At 44.8% G+C, this 16,491-nt stretch overlaps 1 protein-coding gene across 11 annotated transcripts in view; it reads left to right on the plus strand.

Moving 5' to 3' along the window:
- The window catches only part of dlg3 (discs, large homolog 3 (Drosophila)), a 758,334-nt gene that overhangs the window by 661,798 nt on the left and 80,045 nt on the right, over nucleotides 1-16,491 (plus strand). For 9 of the 11 annotated variants that reach the window (XM_038776233.1, XM_038776232.1, XM_038776230.1 and 6 more), the window contains one exon: nucleotides 14,475-14,589. In XM_038776233.1, the coding sequence (XP_038632161.1) occupies nucleotides 14,475-14,589 (115 nt within the window). Of the gene's footprint in view, nucleotides 1-503; nucleotides 684-8,371; nucleotides 8,469-14,474; nucleotides 14,590-16,491 lie in introns of those variants that run through there. The other 2 variants (XM_038776241.1, XM_038776240.1) reach the window with 2 other exon arrangements.

Genomic DNA, 16,491 nt, shown 5'->3' on the forward strand with positions numbered 1-16,491 from the left:
CCTTTCACTTCTGGGCCTCATGATCAAGCCCCAAGATCAGGTGCAATGCCTGCTCTTGTCAGTTTGGATCGTCTATGTTTCCCTTGTGGGGACCATGAATTGGATTGGATTTGATTTTTTTTGAAGCAAGCAAGGAGCTGGATTACGGCTTTACCCTGTCAATCCGCGCCTTGGCTTTGTAACTTTGGGAAAGGAATAAAAAAACAAACCCACACACCTTGAAGCGGATTTTAACGAGTCAGGAAGACTACGTAGAGAAACTGCTTCACTTCCAAACCGATCACTCTCAGAGGGCAGAAACCGAACAGCTGAGCTTCTTGCCTGTATCTGAGCAAGGGCTGCACAGTTTTGTTGCTGTGATCAGGCGAAGTCTTTAAACTCTCTTCTGAGAAGCGTTTGCGTCACTGCAGGCTCAGGAAGGGCAGGTCAAAGCTGAGCCAGTGCAAAGTCGCAAACAGCGAGCTTTTATCCTTCTGTGAGCAGCTCAAATTCCACCAGCCTGCAGGCGGGTAAGGGAGGGGGAGGGAGGGAAGAGGAAGTGATCGCAGAACCTGAGGAGCCCAATCTGGGCTGATGTGTGCGTGGATGTGGGAGTCTCTTCATTATCCCATGCTGCTGTATCATTGCAATTCAAACTTGCAAGCAGTTCCCCAATAACTGCAGCGTTGATGACACTGTAAAAGGTGGGTACTTTTTGCATTATTGCTGTGGGGGAGGTGCAGTGAGGATCCCTTTCTTCAGACATAGTAATCCTGCAGCAGCTGGTGGGGCCTTTGTTTTACGGATTTACCTCCAAGAAAGGGACTTGGAACAGCACCAGACACATTAAGAGGTATCGGTGATACTCAGACTTGACATATCACCACTCGGCGACGTGCCGTTTACTCCCAAATTATTATATGGTCTCTCGATGCGAACACGTAACGTCTGACCACAGCCTTCAATGAATGGCTTCATTGAACCGTAAATCGTTTTGAATTTTTCATCCGATTTTTAGTCAAACTTCCTAAATTTCGTTCGTAACTCCGCTCCCCGGGGCCAGTGTGGCCGTGTTTGTCCACGCGCGGTGGGAGCACGAGCCTCCAGTCGGATAACCTTTCTCCACCGTGTGTGTCTGATTGATGGCAGGGGTTCAGAGCAAAGTGCAGCAGGGGAGGGAGAGTGGCCCAGGGCTCTCGTGTGCTCCCAGTATACCTGGCTAAGTGCAGTGTTGTTGGTGAATGAGAACAGCACTTACCTACCTGTGCTCATGCTGTGCCATCTGGTGTGAACATAATAAGTCCCCAATAACCTCCACAGAAAATAATTACTGTCGTTTTGCCAGAGAAAAGTGACGCTGAGTGGATAGGTGGGTGGTCACTGAAGAGGTACATCTCTGGTAGACACGATATGTGTGCACTGCGGTTTACATGTTGCCAGTTTCTCGCCATGTTGATTTACTCCTGATCATGGAATTATGACTAATTGTTTACTTATGATTATGGTCTAGTCAGTGTGAGAATAGTTCATTATTAAAAACTAGAATAGTGAGTAGACAATAGTATGCCAGTTTACAAATGCTTAACGTCACACCTTAAAGTATCCTCGTTTTTTTTAGCAGTATTGTTGAATGTATTTTAAATGGCTTAAACACCATTGCTGAAATCGTGGAAAAAGGAATTTCGTATGAAAATATTTTGCATGTTTTCTCCCTAGGTGTGATTTCAGGGCCTAGATTTTTATCTTCAGATAGTCCTGAGCCCATTTGTACTTCATTCTGTATTTCTTCCAGAAGTGATCTAAAAGTCCTGTATCCAGTTTTAAATGTACAAAGAAGAAATTGATTGTTTAACCACAATTGAGGATCTCAGTTAAGCCCTCATGTTACAATATTCTGTAATATTTTGTTATAATGCTTTACTTTACTGTGCCGTTGATCTGCGAACTGTTAAAACACGTGATTATGCTATCAGGTATTTCAAAACCTTTAAAACCCAGCTACTCCCTCACAAATTCAAGTCTTTCTGTAGCTATTGGGTAAAGTGGTGCTAGTTGCTACTGAGAATGGTGTCTTATATTTAGGGCTGTGCCCAAAAATACTCATATGGTCGTGTAATCCAGGTGTGTAACCAAAATCTCCTTGTGAACCAAAATTAAATGAAATGAAAATTGCTTATTGTCACAAGTAGGCTTCAAATTAAGTTACTGTGAAAAGCCCTTAGTCGCCACATTCCGGCACCTGTTCGGGGTGGCTGGTACGGGAATTGAACCGTGCTGCTGGCCTGCCTTGGTCTGCTTTCAAAGCCAGCGATTTAGCCCTGTGCTAAACCAGCACTGCTGGATATTGGGATCTTCTGCACATGCCCCCAAATGCTACTCAACAAATGTTTTCCCCTGTCCACCTTCAAAATCATTGGAAAGATGAGACAAAGTCAAGGTCATTGCCTCCCAGCAAGTGAACATACAGAGAATAGTTGTAATCTAATTCACATTGTTTAATATTACAACAATATTCATGTAATAATACCAGCTAATGAGCCCACAATGCTTTCTTATAACAATTTGTATTTATTGTATTATAATAAATGCCCCCAAGGTACTTCAGTTGAGCCTTATAAAACAAAACGTGCCATTAAAGGCGATATTAAGTCCGGTGACTAAATCTTGGACAAAGAGATAGGTTTTAAGGGGTGTCTTAACTTCTCTACTTTGCTTTCTTTCTTTAATGTGGAGTTGCCGGCGTTAGACTGGGGTGAGCACAGTAAGAAGTCTTACAACACCAGGTTAAAGTCCAATAGGTTTGTTTCGAATCACTAGCTTTCGGAGCACTGCTCCGTCATCTGAGATACAGTGAAAAGTATTGTTCGGCATACAATTCAGAGATCGTTCCAAACATGAAAAACATGGGACATACATAAATACAGAGACACAGGCATCAGTTGAAGCATACAGAGTGTATTACTACTCAGTAGAGAAGGTGTGTGAAGAGATCAATTCAGTCCATAAGAGGGTCATTCCGAAGTCTGGTAACAGCGGGGAAGAAGCTGGGCGAGATTCTCCAGTCCGCCAGCTGCGCTTTCCAGCACGGCACACCCCGGCAGGCAGCCGGGATTTTCCGTTCCCACAGCCGGCCAATGGGGTTTCCCATTGTGGCCAACTCACGCCGTTGGGAAACCCGCGGGCGTGGGTGGGCTGCCGGCAGACGGGAGGATCCCACCGACAAATTCTGCTGGCTGTTTTTGAACCTGTTAGTGCTTGTTGTCAGACTTTTTTATCTCCTGCCCGATGGAAGAGGTTGGAAGACCGGGGTGGGACCGCGTGGAAGTGCTCTTTGATTATGCGGCCTACTTTCCCAAGGCAGTGGGTGGTGTAAACATAGTCAGTGGATGGGAGACGGTTTCACGTGATGGACTGAGCTGTGTTCCTGACTCTCTGTAGTTTATTACGGTCTTGGGCTGAGCAGTTGCTATACCAGGCTATGAAGCAGTCGGATAGAATGCTTTCTATGCTGCATCTGTAAATATTGGTAAGAGTCAATGTAGACAGACAAATTTCCTTAGTTTCCTGAAGAAGTGTAGACGCTGTTGTGCTTCCTTGGTCATAGCATTGACGTGGGTGGACCAGGACAGATTGTTGGTGATGTGCGTATTGATGCAGATAGGGGTGTGTACGATACTTCGTTTCCTGAAGTCAATGACCAGCTCTGGGTTTACGCCCCACGCTGGTGGGGGGCTTGCAAAATTGGCATTTGCAAGCATTTAAATATGATTAGCAGGTTGGACACAGTATGCTCTGCCCTTCCGTGATGCTCCGTTCCTCTCGGACGGAAGTCATGCGGGTGCGAATTAGTGCAAGTATTTACAAACGGGACTGGGAATCATGGCTGGTTAGGCATGCTGAGGGGGAGTGAGAAGAGAAGCAAACTTTTAAAAGTCTTCAAAATTGTCGCGCTTGCTGGGAAGTGACTGCCTGGGTTAGAGGGAGGAGCATGGAGCGACTGGGCAGCAAATGACATAAATTTCAGTCTAGACCAGGCACACCAGGATGTCCGGGCAGCAGGATTCGCTACCATGTCCCAGGTTCAGGGGGTGTGATGGAATGCATGTCCCTCTGCGAGCACCAGCTCATCAGGGGGTCACCTTTATTAATAATAGAAAGAGCTTCCACTCCCTGAATGTGCAGTTGATGTGTGACCACCAGCTGCACATCATGCACGTCTGTGTCTGATACCCAGGCAGCATGCACGGCGTATACATCCTGCCGCACTTGTCGGCACCTTGAGGTGTTCCCTCTGGTGAGGCGTTGGCTTTTGGGAAACAATAGTTACCCGTTGAGGTCTTGGCTAATAACCCCCGTCCTAGACAGACACAAATAGACCCGTTATCACGATGCCCATGCAGTAACCAGGAGCGTCATTGAGTGGTGCATCTGCTTGGACTGCTCTGGTGGGGCTGTCCAATTATAGCCCCAGGAGGGTCTCTAATATTGTGCTGGCCTGCTGTGTCCTGCACAACATTGCGCAGCAGATGGGGAGACATGCTGCGTCAGGTCTCATCAGATGAGTGTGATGACCAGGAAGAACCAGGCGTTGGACCTGGGCAGGCCACCTAACGCGTACATAGGACAACCTAATCAAACTTCCCGATTTGCCAACTAAGAGGCCTAGCCCTGCCCCATTTCTCCATTTGACCCCGCCCACCTTTCCAAGTGGTGCCCCCTTCCCCATAGCCACTCACTACATTCCTTGTTCCTCCTCCTTCACTGCACCTTCCCTGTCCCTCTTCCCTTCATTGCATCCCACCACCCCAGCTCCACAGCCCCCCTCTGATGGTCTTACCAGCATCAAAACATGGTGTTAGCCCTAGGTAAGCAGTCTTAGCGGCTCTTGTCGACGGGATGGACGATAATAATGACTCGCTGTGAGATGAGCTCTGGTGCTCCTCATCGCTGGACAAAGTTTGACTCTTGCCTTCAGGGTCACATTCCACTGTCTGCCCGGGAATTTCCTGCATTTGTACTGGCCATTCCATGTCATGGGCCTATTTATCTTTGGGGTGGGGGGGCGATGGTGAGGCTTTGTGTAGATGGTGAGTGGTGATGGATCACTCACTGAGTAAGCTATCATACAAGGTGGCCTTATACATCTGATCGCATATACTGCCACCTCTGAGGGTGACCCGAAGTGTCCTGGGGGCCCTGCCCCATGTCGACCTCCAACCCTCCCTTCCACCCGCCCCCTCCCACACCACCGCCCCACACCAGCCAGGAAACCTCAACACCCAGCTCATCTGGTTAGCTCTCAACAGTGGCTAAGAGACTGGACCAGTGTCAGAGCTTTTTTAAAGTCTTAATACTGTGCAGAAAGATCAATTTGTTCCAGGTGTATTAATATAAGAAACAGGGCTTGGTTATTTTATAAACAAACTAAAAAGAAAAAACAATATTTCAACTTTTACTTCAGCTCTAACACTAATAGATTACATGTAGTTTCTTAACCTGAACACAGTAGTTCCTATTAAACATCAATTTTTATTTTTTTTTAAAATAGGCTGCTCTCGTGCCGCGTACACAGACAGGCCACGGCAATACTTGCATTTTTTAAGCCATTTTTCTTCTGTTAGGGACATTTGAAAATGAAATGAAAATCGCTTATTGTCACGAGTAGGCTTCAATGAAGTTACTGTGAAAAGCCCCTAGTCGCCACATTCCGGCGCCTGTTCGGGGAGGCTGGTACGGAAATTGAACCGTGCTGCTAGCCTGCCTTAGTCTGCTTTAAAAGCCAGCGATTTAGCCCAGTGTGCTAAACCAGCCCCTATTTGAACATTTGTTCATAATTCTGTTCCAAAGCGTGCCTTGGTGGCAACTTTCATAACCTCTCTGGTCGATTTCCATAGCCTTCTCCCTGTGACTTTTAAGAACAGCATTTTTCTCCCTCTCTCTAGGTTCTGCCTACCCCCTCAAACAAAGGTTCTTCCCTGAGGTGGCCAGGCTTGAATCTATTATTGTTACCGTAGCTGTCTGATTTCCTAGTCCTGTCTGCAAAATAATAGTGCTGTGCCATTCATATGCAACTAACCTTCCATTGACAGGCACATAAGAATCAGACTCTGTGATGGGCAGATAGCTGGTTAAACAAGGTTGTCCCGAATGACAATAGATCTTGTGTAGATCATTCTGGCTGAACAGGAGCATCCTGTGTATTCGCTTATGAAAATCGCTTATTGTCACGATAATCATTAACGAGGTTAAATCTGAATGCGACAAAGTAACTCAGTCTGTCGGAATATCACTCTGACTCCGCTGCTGGCAGACTTTTCCCTCAGTCTGTTTGACCCCTAAATTGCCTGCTATATCTTGGCCTCCATTTCTGGACACAAGTTCCTGTTACCTCCCTATCATTTCAATCCCTAACACCCTTCAGACAAAGAATTAAGGCAGGTCAGAAGTTGGTGAAACTGTTTAATGGTGACTATATACGTTGATGGACCCTGACCCCTAACTCTCACCTATGTGCTGCACCCATGCCAACTTAACTGGTGTCTAACTTTCTTATTTTACATGGCCTACCACTGCTTCTAGGTGTTTCCCCAGACAGCACATCAGACGGGGAGGCAACTGCTGCATTTCTCACTCTGTGACCTGAGATGCCTTTGGTGGCTGTCCTCTGGAGGGCCTGGACCGACCAATGTGTCAGGCCGACTTTCGGGTGTCACAGATGATTATCTGCCACCCTGTTCTGCCTGCTGCCCATCAGACTCGCCAATGTCAGGTGGGGAGGATTCAAAGCTCAGGGGTGTTCCAGCAGCGCCCCTGTAGGAAACACTGGCATGGGCCCTATAACCTCCTGCTCCCTTGGGGTGCTCAGTGGTCCCCCGGCTACTCCATTGGACGGAGATGAGGCCGTAGTGAACTCCAGAGGCTCCACCATCACCAGGCGCTGTCAGTCTTGGAGGTCCACCCCCGTTTGAACCAACGTCTCGATGCCCTCAACTATGGAGACTGGGACACATTCCTCAGCGAGTGAGTCATGTCCCTCTGCGCCTCTGACATGTCCCTCTGTGACTGGCCAAGGTCAGTCGCTGCCCAACCAATGCTCTCAATGCCCTCAGTCATGACGCGTTGTGAATGAACCAAGCTCTGGAGCGCCATAATAATGTCCATGTGGGCCTGGACATGTCCGCCTGTGACTGGGTTCATCATCTCCACCATCAATTGCACAGTGTGCCCCAAGCCTTGGACGTCTTGACCCATGGCTCTGACTTCTTGACCCAAGACTTCCACCGTGGATGCCACCCGTTCAGTGTTGGCCTGTGTACTACCCATTGTTGGCACAATCTCCTGCATCTGAAAGCAGTTAGACTCCTCCAACTGCACCTGCAGGTGCTGGAAAGTTGCTGACACCCCCTCCTGTTAATTCGGTCCCTGTTTCTTATCTGTACCAGTGGTGAGATCATACCTTCCAGAAGCATGATACCTGTCCGGACTGGGATCCCTGCAGCCCTGCTAACACCCGTTCCCTCAGAAGTCCATACCGCCACCTGATGTGATGTTGCATTTGTGAAATGCGCACCAGAAGGTGACCCAGGAGCCTTGTCATTGAAATGCCTCACTGAGGTGATAGTCTCAGCGATGGTGGAGGGTGCAGATGACAGCAGTGACAAGAAATTAGTGTCTTCCCCAGAGTGGTGCTGGCTGGGGACACGGTACCACGGTGGCACGGCCTGGTCTGATGGTGATCCTACATGACAAGAGACATCTTGGGAAGGAGTGGTCTGTGGGAGAGGGGTGACTCACTTGCTACAAAACATAATTTTGCATTAGAGGCTCACGTGATTGCTCTCTCCAGCAGATTCAGTTGTGAGATTCTGGCCTGTCTCTGGCCCTCTCTTCCTTATTACAAAACAATCCAACTTCAGTTCTTCACAGTCCTGCTGCTTGCTTGCTGACAGCTACTAAATGGAGGAATCTCTCCTCTGTGAATTTGTGTGGAAAGCAAGTGACTTCAGTGTATGTGCCGGGCGCATGACCTGCTCTCTACCGCCGCTTCTGGCGTGAAGACTCCATCGTTCATATTTAAAGGGCGGTTGTGGCTAGCATTCTTGAAAGCCGATCGCAGCTGTTGGGCACGTCTCCTGCGATTGGGAATGCTGCGATTGATCCTGTCACCCGTCCGCGGGTCGTGACCTACAGTTTGAAAAACCCTGATCTAAATGGTACTTTTGTGTGGGTGGATCAGTAGCGGGAGCAGGGAGTGCGTATTTACAAATCTTTGGATGTGACGAGGCAAGCTGATAAGGCAGTTGAGAAAACTCATGTGATTCTTGGCTTTGCAAATAGGGCATTGAATACAAATACAAGGAAGTCATACTTAACTATGCAAACTTCTGATTAGGCCTCAATTGGGAACTGTGTACAATTATGGATATCACACTGTCGGAAGAATGAAAAGTCATGGAAGAGGGTACTGAGGAGGTTTACCAGGATACCAGGTATGAGGGACTTCAGTTTTTGGAAATGCTCCAATTTGCTCTTGGTAATGGGGAAACCTGATTGAGGTATTCAAAATTGCGAGGGATTTTGACAGAACAACAAGGGAGAACATGTTTTATGGAATATGGGTCAGTAACCAAAGGTCATTGATTTAAAATAATTGGCAAAAGAGCTGTAGGGAAATGAGATTTTTTTCATATGAGGGTTGTTAAGATCTGGAATGGAAGGGAATGCACTGTCAGAAAAGCTTATGAAAACTGATTGCATAGAAGAGAATTGAAGAGGACTAATTTGCAGGGTTTTGGCAAAAAAAGCTGGAATGTGGGCCTATATTGAAAATATCTTTCAAACAGCCGGCATAGACATGATGGACCAAATGGCCTCCAGTGCTGCAAATAATAAAAGTAAATACAGTGTGAATAACATTTGCATAAAAAATAACATTTAGGTGTATAGCTTTTCCAAATTCTCCTTGTAAAAAAATCTAGACAATCTCATAAGGGCAGCACGGTAGCATTGTGGATAGCACAATTGCTTCACAGCTCCAGGGTCCCAGGTTCGATTCCAGCTTGGGTCACTGTCTGTGCGGAGTCTGTACGTCCTCCCAGCGTGTGCGTGGGTTTCCTCCGGGTGCTCCGGTTTCCTCCCACAGTCCAAAGATGTGCAGGTTAGGTGGATTTTCCATGTTAAATTTCCCTTCGTGTCCAAAATTGCCCTTAGTGTTGGGTGGGGTTACTGGGTAATGGGGATAGGGTGGAGGTGTTGACCTTGGGTAGGGTGCTCTTTCCAAGGGCCGGTGCAGACTCGATGGGCCGAATGGCCTCCTGTACTGTAAATTCTATGATAACAACATTCCTGTGTCATGACCCTTTGTTATATGACACTTAGGTATAACTCGCTGTGGAAGATATTGCATATTATAAGACTCCACTATAATCTTCATTCTGTTATAATGCTCTCCATTATATTTAGTTTTATTATAAGGCTCTTAGTTATAATCTTGCTGTGTGATAAATCTTCCAGCTGTAACTCTTGCTGTGTTATAAGGCTCTGAGCAATAACACTTGCTGTGTTGTAATGTTCTTGATTGTAATTCGTGCTGTGTTATGCTTTCAGTTATTTTCCTTGCTGTGTTTATAAGTTTCCTGACTATAACTCTGCCATATAATGCTTTGAGTTATAACACACTTATATGTAGTACTGTGGAAGTGCTACACTGTCATAGACATAGTTGTTCATATGGGTATAAATATCCCATGGCACTATAGAGAAGAGCAGAAGTTGTGTACTACGTTTGTCTTTTAATGACCATCACTAAAACAGGTTATCTGGTAATTTGATCTATTGCTGTTTGTGGAACTTCGTGTGCAAATTGCCTGCTGCATTTGCCTACATCACTACAGTAACTACATTTCAAAAATACTTCCATTGGCTATAAAGCTTTTTGGGAAATGCTGAGGTTAAAGACACTGTATAAATGCACATTCTCTTTTCCTATTTTTACTGCTGTGTTTTAAGGAGCAGGATGCTAGGATTCTTTTGGTAACCACTCTGATGTTCTTTATGATGTCTTGGATATTTACAATAATGCACACTTTGCTGCCATACATATATTGCACCTTATTGTATTCATGACGCAGGAAGCACTTTTGGGACAATGCAAAGTCAGCATGCTGAAAGAAGTAATCACTGATGCAATAAAATAGCTCCATGATGTCCTTGAACAGTGTTTAGCCACTTTCCAGTACCTAACATGGAAACTTTCCTTTGTAGGAACACATTTAACCTTCACCTCAATGGTAAAGATGTATTGGGAGAGCCTGAGTTAATCCAAGGGCTGACTGTAAAAACGTTGTATTCCTAATTAAATATGAACATTTTTGCATCTGGTTGCTGTCCAGAAATAGAGAGAAATGTGTCTATTAAGCATTCCCAGGCAAATGATCTTGGGCGGATGGCTAGTGAGAACTCTTCTCTCAGCTGGTGATAATGAAGCTTGAAATTCAAAAACCTCTTCCTTGTACCAAAATAGTGTTGTATGCTACATTGATTCTTCTATAATAACCTATATTGAGGTCATCTGCCTTTGGTTAACATCAATGTACAAAGAAAAATGTTTACTGCTTAGAAGATTAGATTAACACCAATAATAACGAATATTTGATCTCTTTAGAAAACATTACTAGCTCTGATGTGAGGTTGATTGTAAAAAGGTTTGCTTAACTGTAGTGCCAATGCCATTGTTTGTTCCCTACGAGCCTTGGCCAGTGTTGTTGCCAGGACTGATTATTGCTTGACTAGTTTTGTTTTGGGGGCTGATCAGTAAGAGCTTTGACTAACCCTGGTGGTGGGGCATAATAAGGACAGCAGTTTGCTTTGTTCATGTGTTGTTTATTTGGTGACCGTGCCTTCAGCTGCCTCAGCTTTAAGCTCTGGAATTTCCTCACTAAACTTCTTCATCTCTCTTTTTAAAGTCACTTCATAAACCTCATCTCTTTGTCTCAGCATTTGTCAATGTCTCCTTATGTTGCTCCGTATCACATTTAGTTTAATAATACTCCATGATGTGACTGGGTATCTTTTTATTACGTTAAAGGTGCTATATAAACTGTTGTTGTATGTTCTTTATTTTGCTGAATTATATTCGTCTGCGGATTTCCTTCATAGAAACAACATACAGACCTGAGAAGGTGTGCATGATCAGAAAGGTATAAAGATTTGCATTAATATAGCACCTTGCATGTTTACCCAATAGATCTCAAAATACTTCACGTGTAATTATTTTCTTTGAGGTACAGTGACATTGACATGTAAACAAATGTAACAAACATTAATTAGAAGCAAAAGGAAATTTTAGACAATTGCAGTCAAGTATCTGGAGGGGAATTTGAGACTGAACAAAAATAATTGTTGTATTGGACAGGAAGGGGCCTTGAATTAGGGATCTGTGGTATATTGCCAGGAGTCGTTTTTGGCCTATATACTTGGGGTATGGAGAGACAGTACAATAATTGTGGGTAGCGCAGTGGTTAGCACAGTTGCTTCACACTCTAGGGTCCCAGCTTGACCATTCGATTCCCGGCTTGGGTCACTGTCTGTGCGGAGTCTGCACATTCTCCCCATGTCTGCGTGGGTTTCCTCTGGGTGTTCCGATTTCCTCCCACAGTCCAAAGATGTGCAGGTTAGGTGGTTTGGCCATGCTAAATTGACCTTAGTGGCCAAAAAATGTTAGGTGGAGGGTGCGCTTTCCAAGGGCCGGTGCAGACTCGATGGACTGAATGGGCTCCTACTGCACTGTAAATTCTGTGATTCTATGAATAAAAGGAAATACTTCAGTTCACTCAAATTTGTATGAAACCTAAGGTGGCGCAGTGGTTATCCCAAATGTCTACGTCGCTGAAGACCCGGGTTCAATCATGGCCCCGGGTCACTGTCTGTGTGGAATGTGCACATTTCCCCCCCCCCCCCCCCCCACCCCCCGTGTCTGCGTGGGTTTCACCCCCACAACCCAAAGATGTGCAGTTTAGGTGGATTGGTCATGCTAAATTGCCCCGTAATTGGAAAAAAAATAATTCAGTACTCTAAAATTATTTTCAAAAGAGGCTTTGCATGAAACCACTGAGATTCCCTTAAAATTTAACTGAAACTTCCCTGCCCTGCAGCAGTTTCAACGGAATTGGCGGTGTAGTGATAATGTCACTGGACTATTAATCAAGAAGCCCAAGCTGATGTTCTGGGGACATGGGTTCAAATCCCACCATGACCACTGGTAGAATTTAAATTCAATTTTTAAAAATCTGGATTGGAAGCTTGTTTCAGTAGTGGTGATCACAAAACTATCATTGATTGTTGTTAAAAATCCATGTGGCTCACTATTTCCTTTTAGGGAAGGAAATTTGCCGGCCTTACTCGGACTAATCTACATATGACACCAGATCCATGGCATTGTGATTGATTTTTAACTGCCCTCTGAGGTGGCTTCAGTAAGCCACTCAGTTCTTGGCAGATAGGGACATGCAGCACTGGTCTTGCCAGTGATGTGTACATCCCATGAAGGAATTGAAAAAAAAAACAGTTTTTGTAAATAAAAACAAATGACTTGTGTTCGACTCATTTGTTGCTTCTCCCTTCCTGGCCAGTGCATCTCAACTTGTGGTTGGTGTAGTGATTGTGGTGTCTGTCTCTTAAAGACAACAAACCTGAAGAGGGTCACCTGACCTGAGAGACCAATGGGGACTGAGAGTGGGTGATCACCCCAGAGGGTGCTGTCCTCTCTTGGGTAGATTACAACTAGAAGCCATGTAGTAAGCTTCTAAGGACTGGAACAGCCGGGCGCTGCTGCTTCAAGGCAACCAATGGTTGCAAACCCACGTACATGGTTTCTCTTTATCAAGAAATATATTTTGTTCCTAATGAAGCCTGAAGTGCCACTACAGCTGTAGAATAAGTACCTGTTTGTTTATGCAGTCCCATGTGGGCAGAATTTGGGCTATTTTGCTGCTTGGTGATCATCACAAGCTTTTAGAAATTATTTAAAAATATAATCATGATGCCAAAGAACCCAAGTTACTGTCTGATAACTCTTAATTTATGCTCACCAGTGTACCACAATCCACCGCCATAGAGCGGTAGTTTTAATTCAGCCTGATAAAATCTGGCTGACAATAAAAATAGCTTTTATGAACAGACGATGCTGCAGAGATCGTTGACCTACGTACCAAAATTTCTTGTGCACTTCTGATAGATTCTGCTTCACACCGGAACAGGAATTCAATAAAATCTACCCTTACACATTGTCATGATAAAACTGGGTTCTGGATCTATTGGTGTGAAGTGTGATGAGGGTTGGAATGTTAGAATTAGTTAACTAGAGTAATATGATTATCCAGTACCAGTAGTTCTGGATTGAAGACAAATAGAACATAGAGAGCAAGAGGAGGCCATTCGGCCCATCGAGTCTGCACCGACCCACTTAAGCCCTCACTTCCACCATATCCCCGTAACCCAATAACCCCTCCTAACCTTTTTGGTCACTAAGGGCAATTTATCATGGCCAATCAACCTAACCTGCACATCTTTGGACTGTGGGAGGAAACCGGAGCACCCGGAAGAAAGCCACGCAGACACGGGAGAACATGCAGACTCCGCACAGAAAGTGACCCAGCGGGGAATCGAACATGGGACCCATGCGCTGTGAAGCCACAGTGCTATCCACTTGTGCTGCCCATGATAGCATGGGTCTTTCCAATGCAAAATGGGAGGAAATTTCTGCTCGTCCAATACAGGATGTTGGACAGGCAGTGTGATAAATCGAAGGCAGTAGAGTGGCAGAGGTGGTGGTGAAGCAGAGCTCAATGTCATCTGTCAGTGCACAGGTGAACCTAATGAGTTTTTGGATCGTGTCACCAAGGAGCAGCTTCTAAATGAGAAATGCGGGTGGTGTGGGGTCAAGATTGATCCTTGTAGACTTGAGAGGCAATAATTTAGAAGCAAGAGGAGACACCACAATCCAAAAGTCAACTTTCAGGGATTTGCGAATGCTGATCACTTGAGATCCAAAACACTGGGCGGGATCCGCCATCCCGCCGCAACAGATTTCTGGTGTGATGCCCCCCTGGGATTCCCCGTCTCGCCAGCCGGCCAATGGGATTTCCCACTATGGGCAGCCCCACGCCGATGGGAAATCCCGGGCTGCTGACGCAATGGAGGATCCCAACAGCAGACAATCCAGCCCACTAGCTTTAGTAGATACCAACAGGTTTGCTTTTGGAATATAGCCGGCTTATCGCAGGTTTGCAAAAATGGCGCAACTCTTGCACAATATCAAAGCACTATTTTCTATTTCCCTCCTGTCCTGTAGTATGATGTAAGTTCCTACAAAGCTAAAATTGGAAACCAAATCCCATTATAGGAACTATGGGTAACCAATGTCGCCATTTGTTCTCTGGTCCATTATGTTATTCAATTCATAAAATTTGCTACAAAACCATTTTTTTTTCATACAGAGTATAGCCGCTTTGAGTCTAAAATCCATGACCTTCGGGAACAGATGATGAATAGCAGTATGAGCTCTGGATCTGGCTCTCTGCGGACTAGTGAGAAACGTTCGCTTTATGTCCGGTAAGTTTATTATTCAGGTGAGGAGATGGTTCATTTCCCTTGGCTTTACCCAAGGATTTCAGTTAGCAAGAGATAAGAACATAAGAACTAGGAGCAGGGGTAGGCCATCTGGCCCATCGAGCCTGCTCCGTCATTCAATGAGACCATGGCTCATCTTTTGTGGACTCAGCTCCACTTTCCGGCCCGAACACTATAACCCTTAATCCCTTTACTCTTCAAAAAACGATCTACCTTTATTTTAAAAACATTTAATGAAGGAGCCTCAACTGCTCCACTGGGCAAGGAATTCCATAGATTCACAACCCTTTGGGTGAAGAAGTTCCTCCTAAACTCAGTCCTAATTCTACTTCCCCTTATTTTGAAGCTATGCCCCCTAGTTCTGCTTTCATCCGCCAGTGGAAACAACCTGTCCGCATCTATCCTATCTATTCCCTTCATTATTTTATATGTTTCTATAAGATCCCCCCTCATCCTTCTAAATTCCAATGAGTACAGACCCAGTCTACTCAACCTCACCCCATAATCCAACCCCTTCAACTCTGGGATTAACCTAATGAATCCCTCCTCTGCACACTCTCCAGCGCCAGTATGTCCTTTCTCAGGTAAGGAGACCAAAACTGAACACAGTACTCCAGGTGTGGTCTCACTAACACCTTATACAATTGCAGCATAACCTCACTAGTCTTAAACTCCATCCCTCCAGCAATGAAGGACAAAATTCCATTCGCCGCCTTAATCACCTTGTACCTGTAAACCAATTTTTTTGCGACTCATGCACTAGCACACCCAGGTCTCTGCATAGCAGCATGTTTTAATATTTTATCATTTAAATAACAATTCCTTTTGCTGTTATTCCTACCAAAATGGATAACCTCACATTTGTCAACATTGTATTCCATCTGCCAGATCCAATGCCCATTCACTTAACCTATCCAAATCCCTCTGCAGACTTCCGGTATCCTCTGCACTTTTTGCTTCACCACTCATCTTAGTGTCGTCTGCAAACTTGGATACAGTAACCTGTGATGTCATCAAAAGCCAGGCCAACTTGTTGCTGCCACAGGTTGCTGCACATAATAGTATATTACTGGGTACTATACCACTCTTCAAAAGTAATTTGTTGTCTCAGTGTTTTTTGAGTTGTTGAGATTTAATTGGGTGTTGCATGAATTGAAATATTATTCTGTTTTTCAGCGGTTAATTGATCAACTAATTTATCAGTTTACACTGACACCAGTCTCCTAAAGAGGAAACTAGTTCTGAACTGTTAGAATATCTGAGGAATGCAGTAGTAACATGACTGCAGTCTGATTCTTTGCCATGTTAATGATTTGAGTTTATTAGTTTCAACTTCTTCAACTGAGAAATCTGGATTCCATAAGAGCAGACTTTTTAAAGTTAATACTTGGCACGTACAGTTTACAGTAGACACTACAGGATTACAGTATATTGGTTAAATAGCAAATTAACTATTGGGAAGACCAAAGTCATTCTCTTTGCACACCACCTAAATCTCTGTTTATCAATGATTAATTCCACCCCTCTCTTGGTTTACTGTCAGGGTTGAACTAGACTCTGCAACATTGCTGTCTAGTTGATCTGTATCTGAACTTTGACCGTATATCCTGTCCATAACCTGGACCGCCAATTTTCACCTCCATAATGTTGCCGTCCTACGTCCCTGCCTCAACTCACAGTAAACAAAGTAGTTGCACAATATTTACAACACAAACAGATCATATGGTCCATACAAGTGCTTATGCTTCACGTGGGCTTTCTTCCCCCCCACCCCTTTTTCATATAATTCCATCATTATATTTATTGAATGCTTTCTGTCTCACGTTGATTTAGCTTCCCTAGAATTAACTATGCTATTTGTCTCATCTGTTTCTTGTGGTAGTG

This window comes from Scyliorhinus canicula, chromosome 17 (genome assembly GCF_902713615.1).
Source record: "Scyliorhinus canicula chromosome 17, sScyCan1.1, whole genome shotgun sequence".
NCBI classification, from domain to species: Eukaryota; Metazoa; Chordata; class Chondrichthyes; order Carcharhiniformes; family Scyliorhinidae; genus Scyliorhinus; species Scyliorhinus canicula.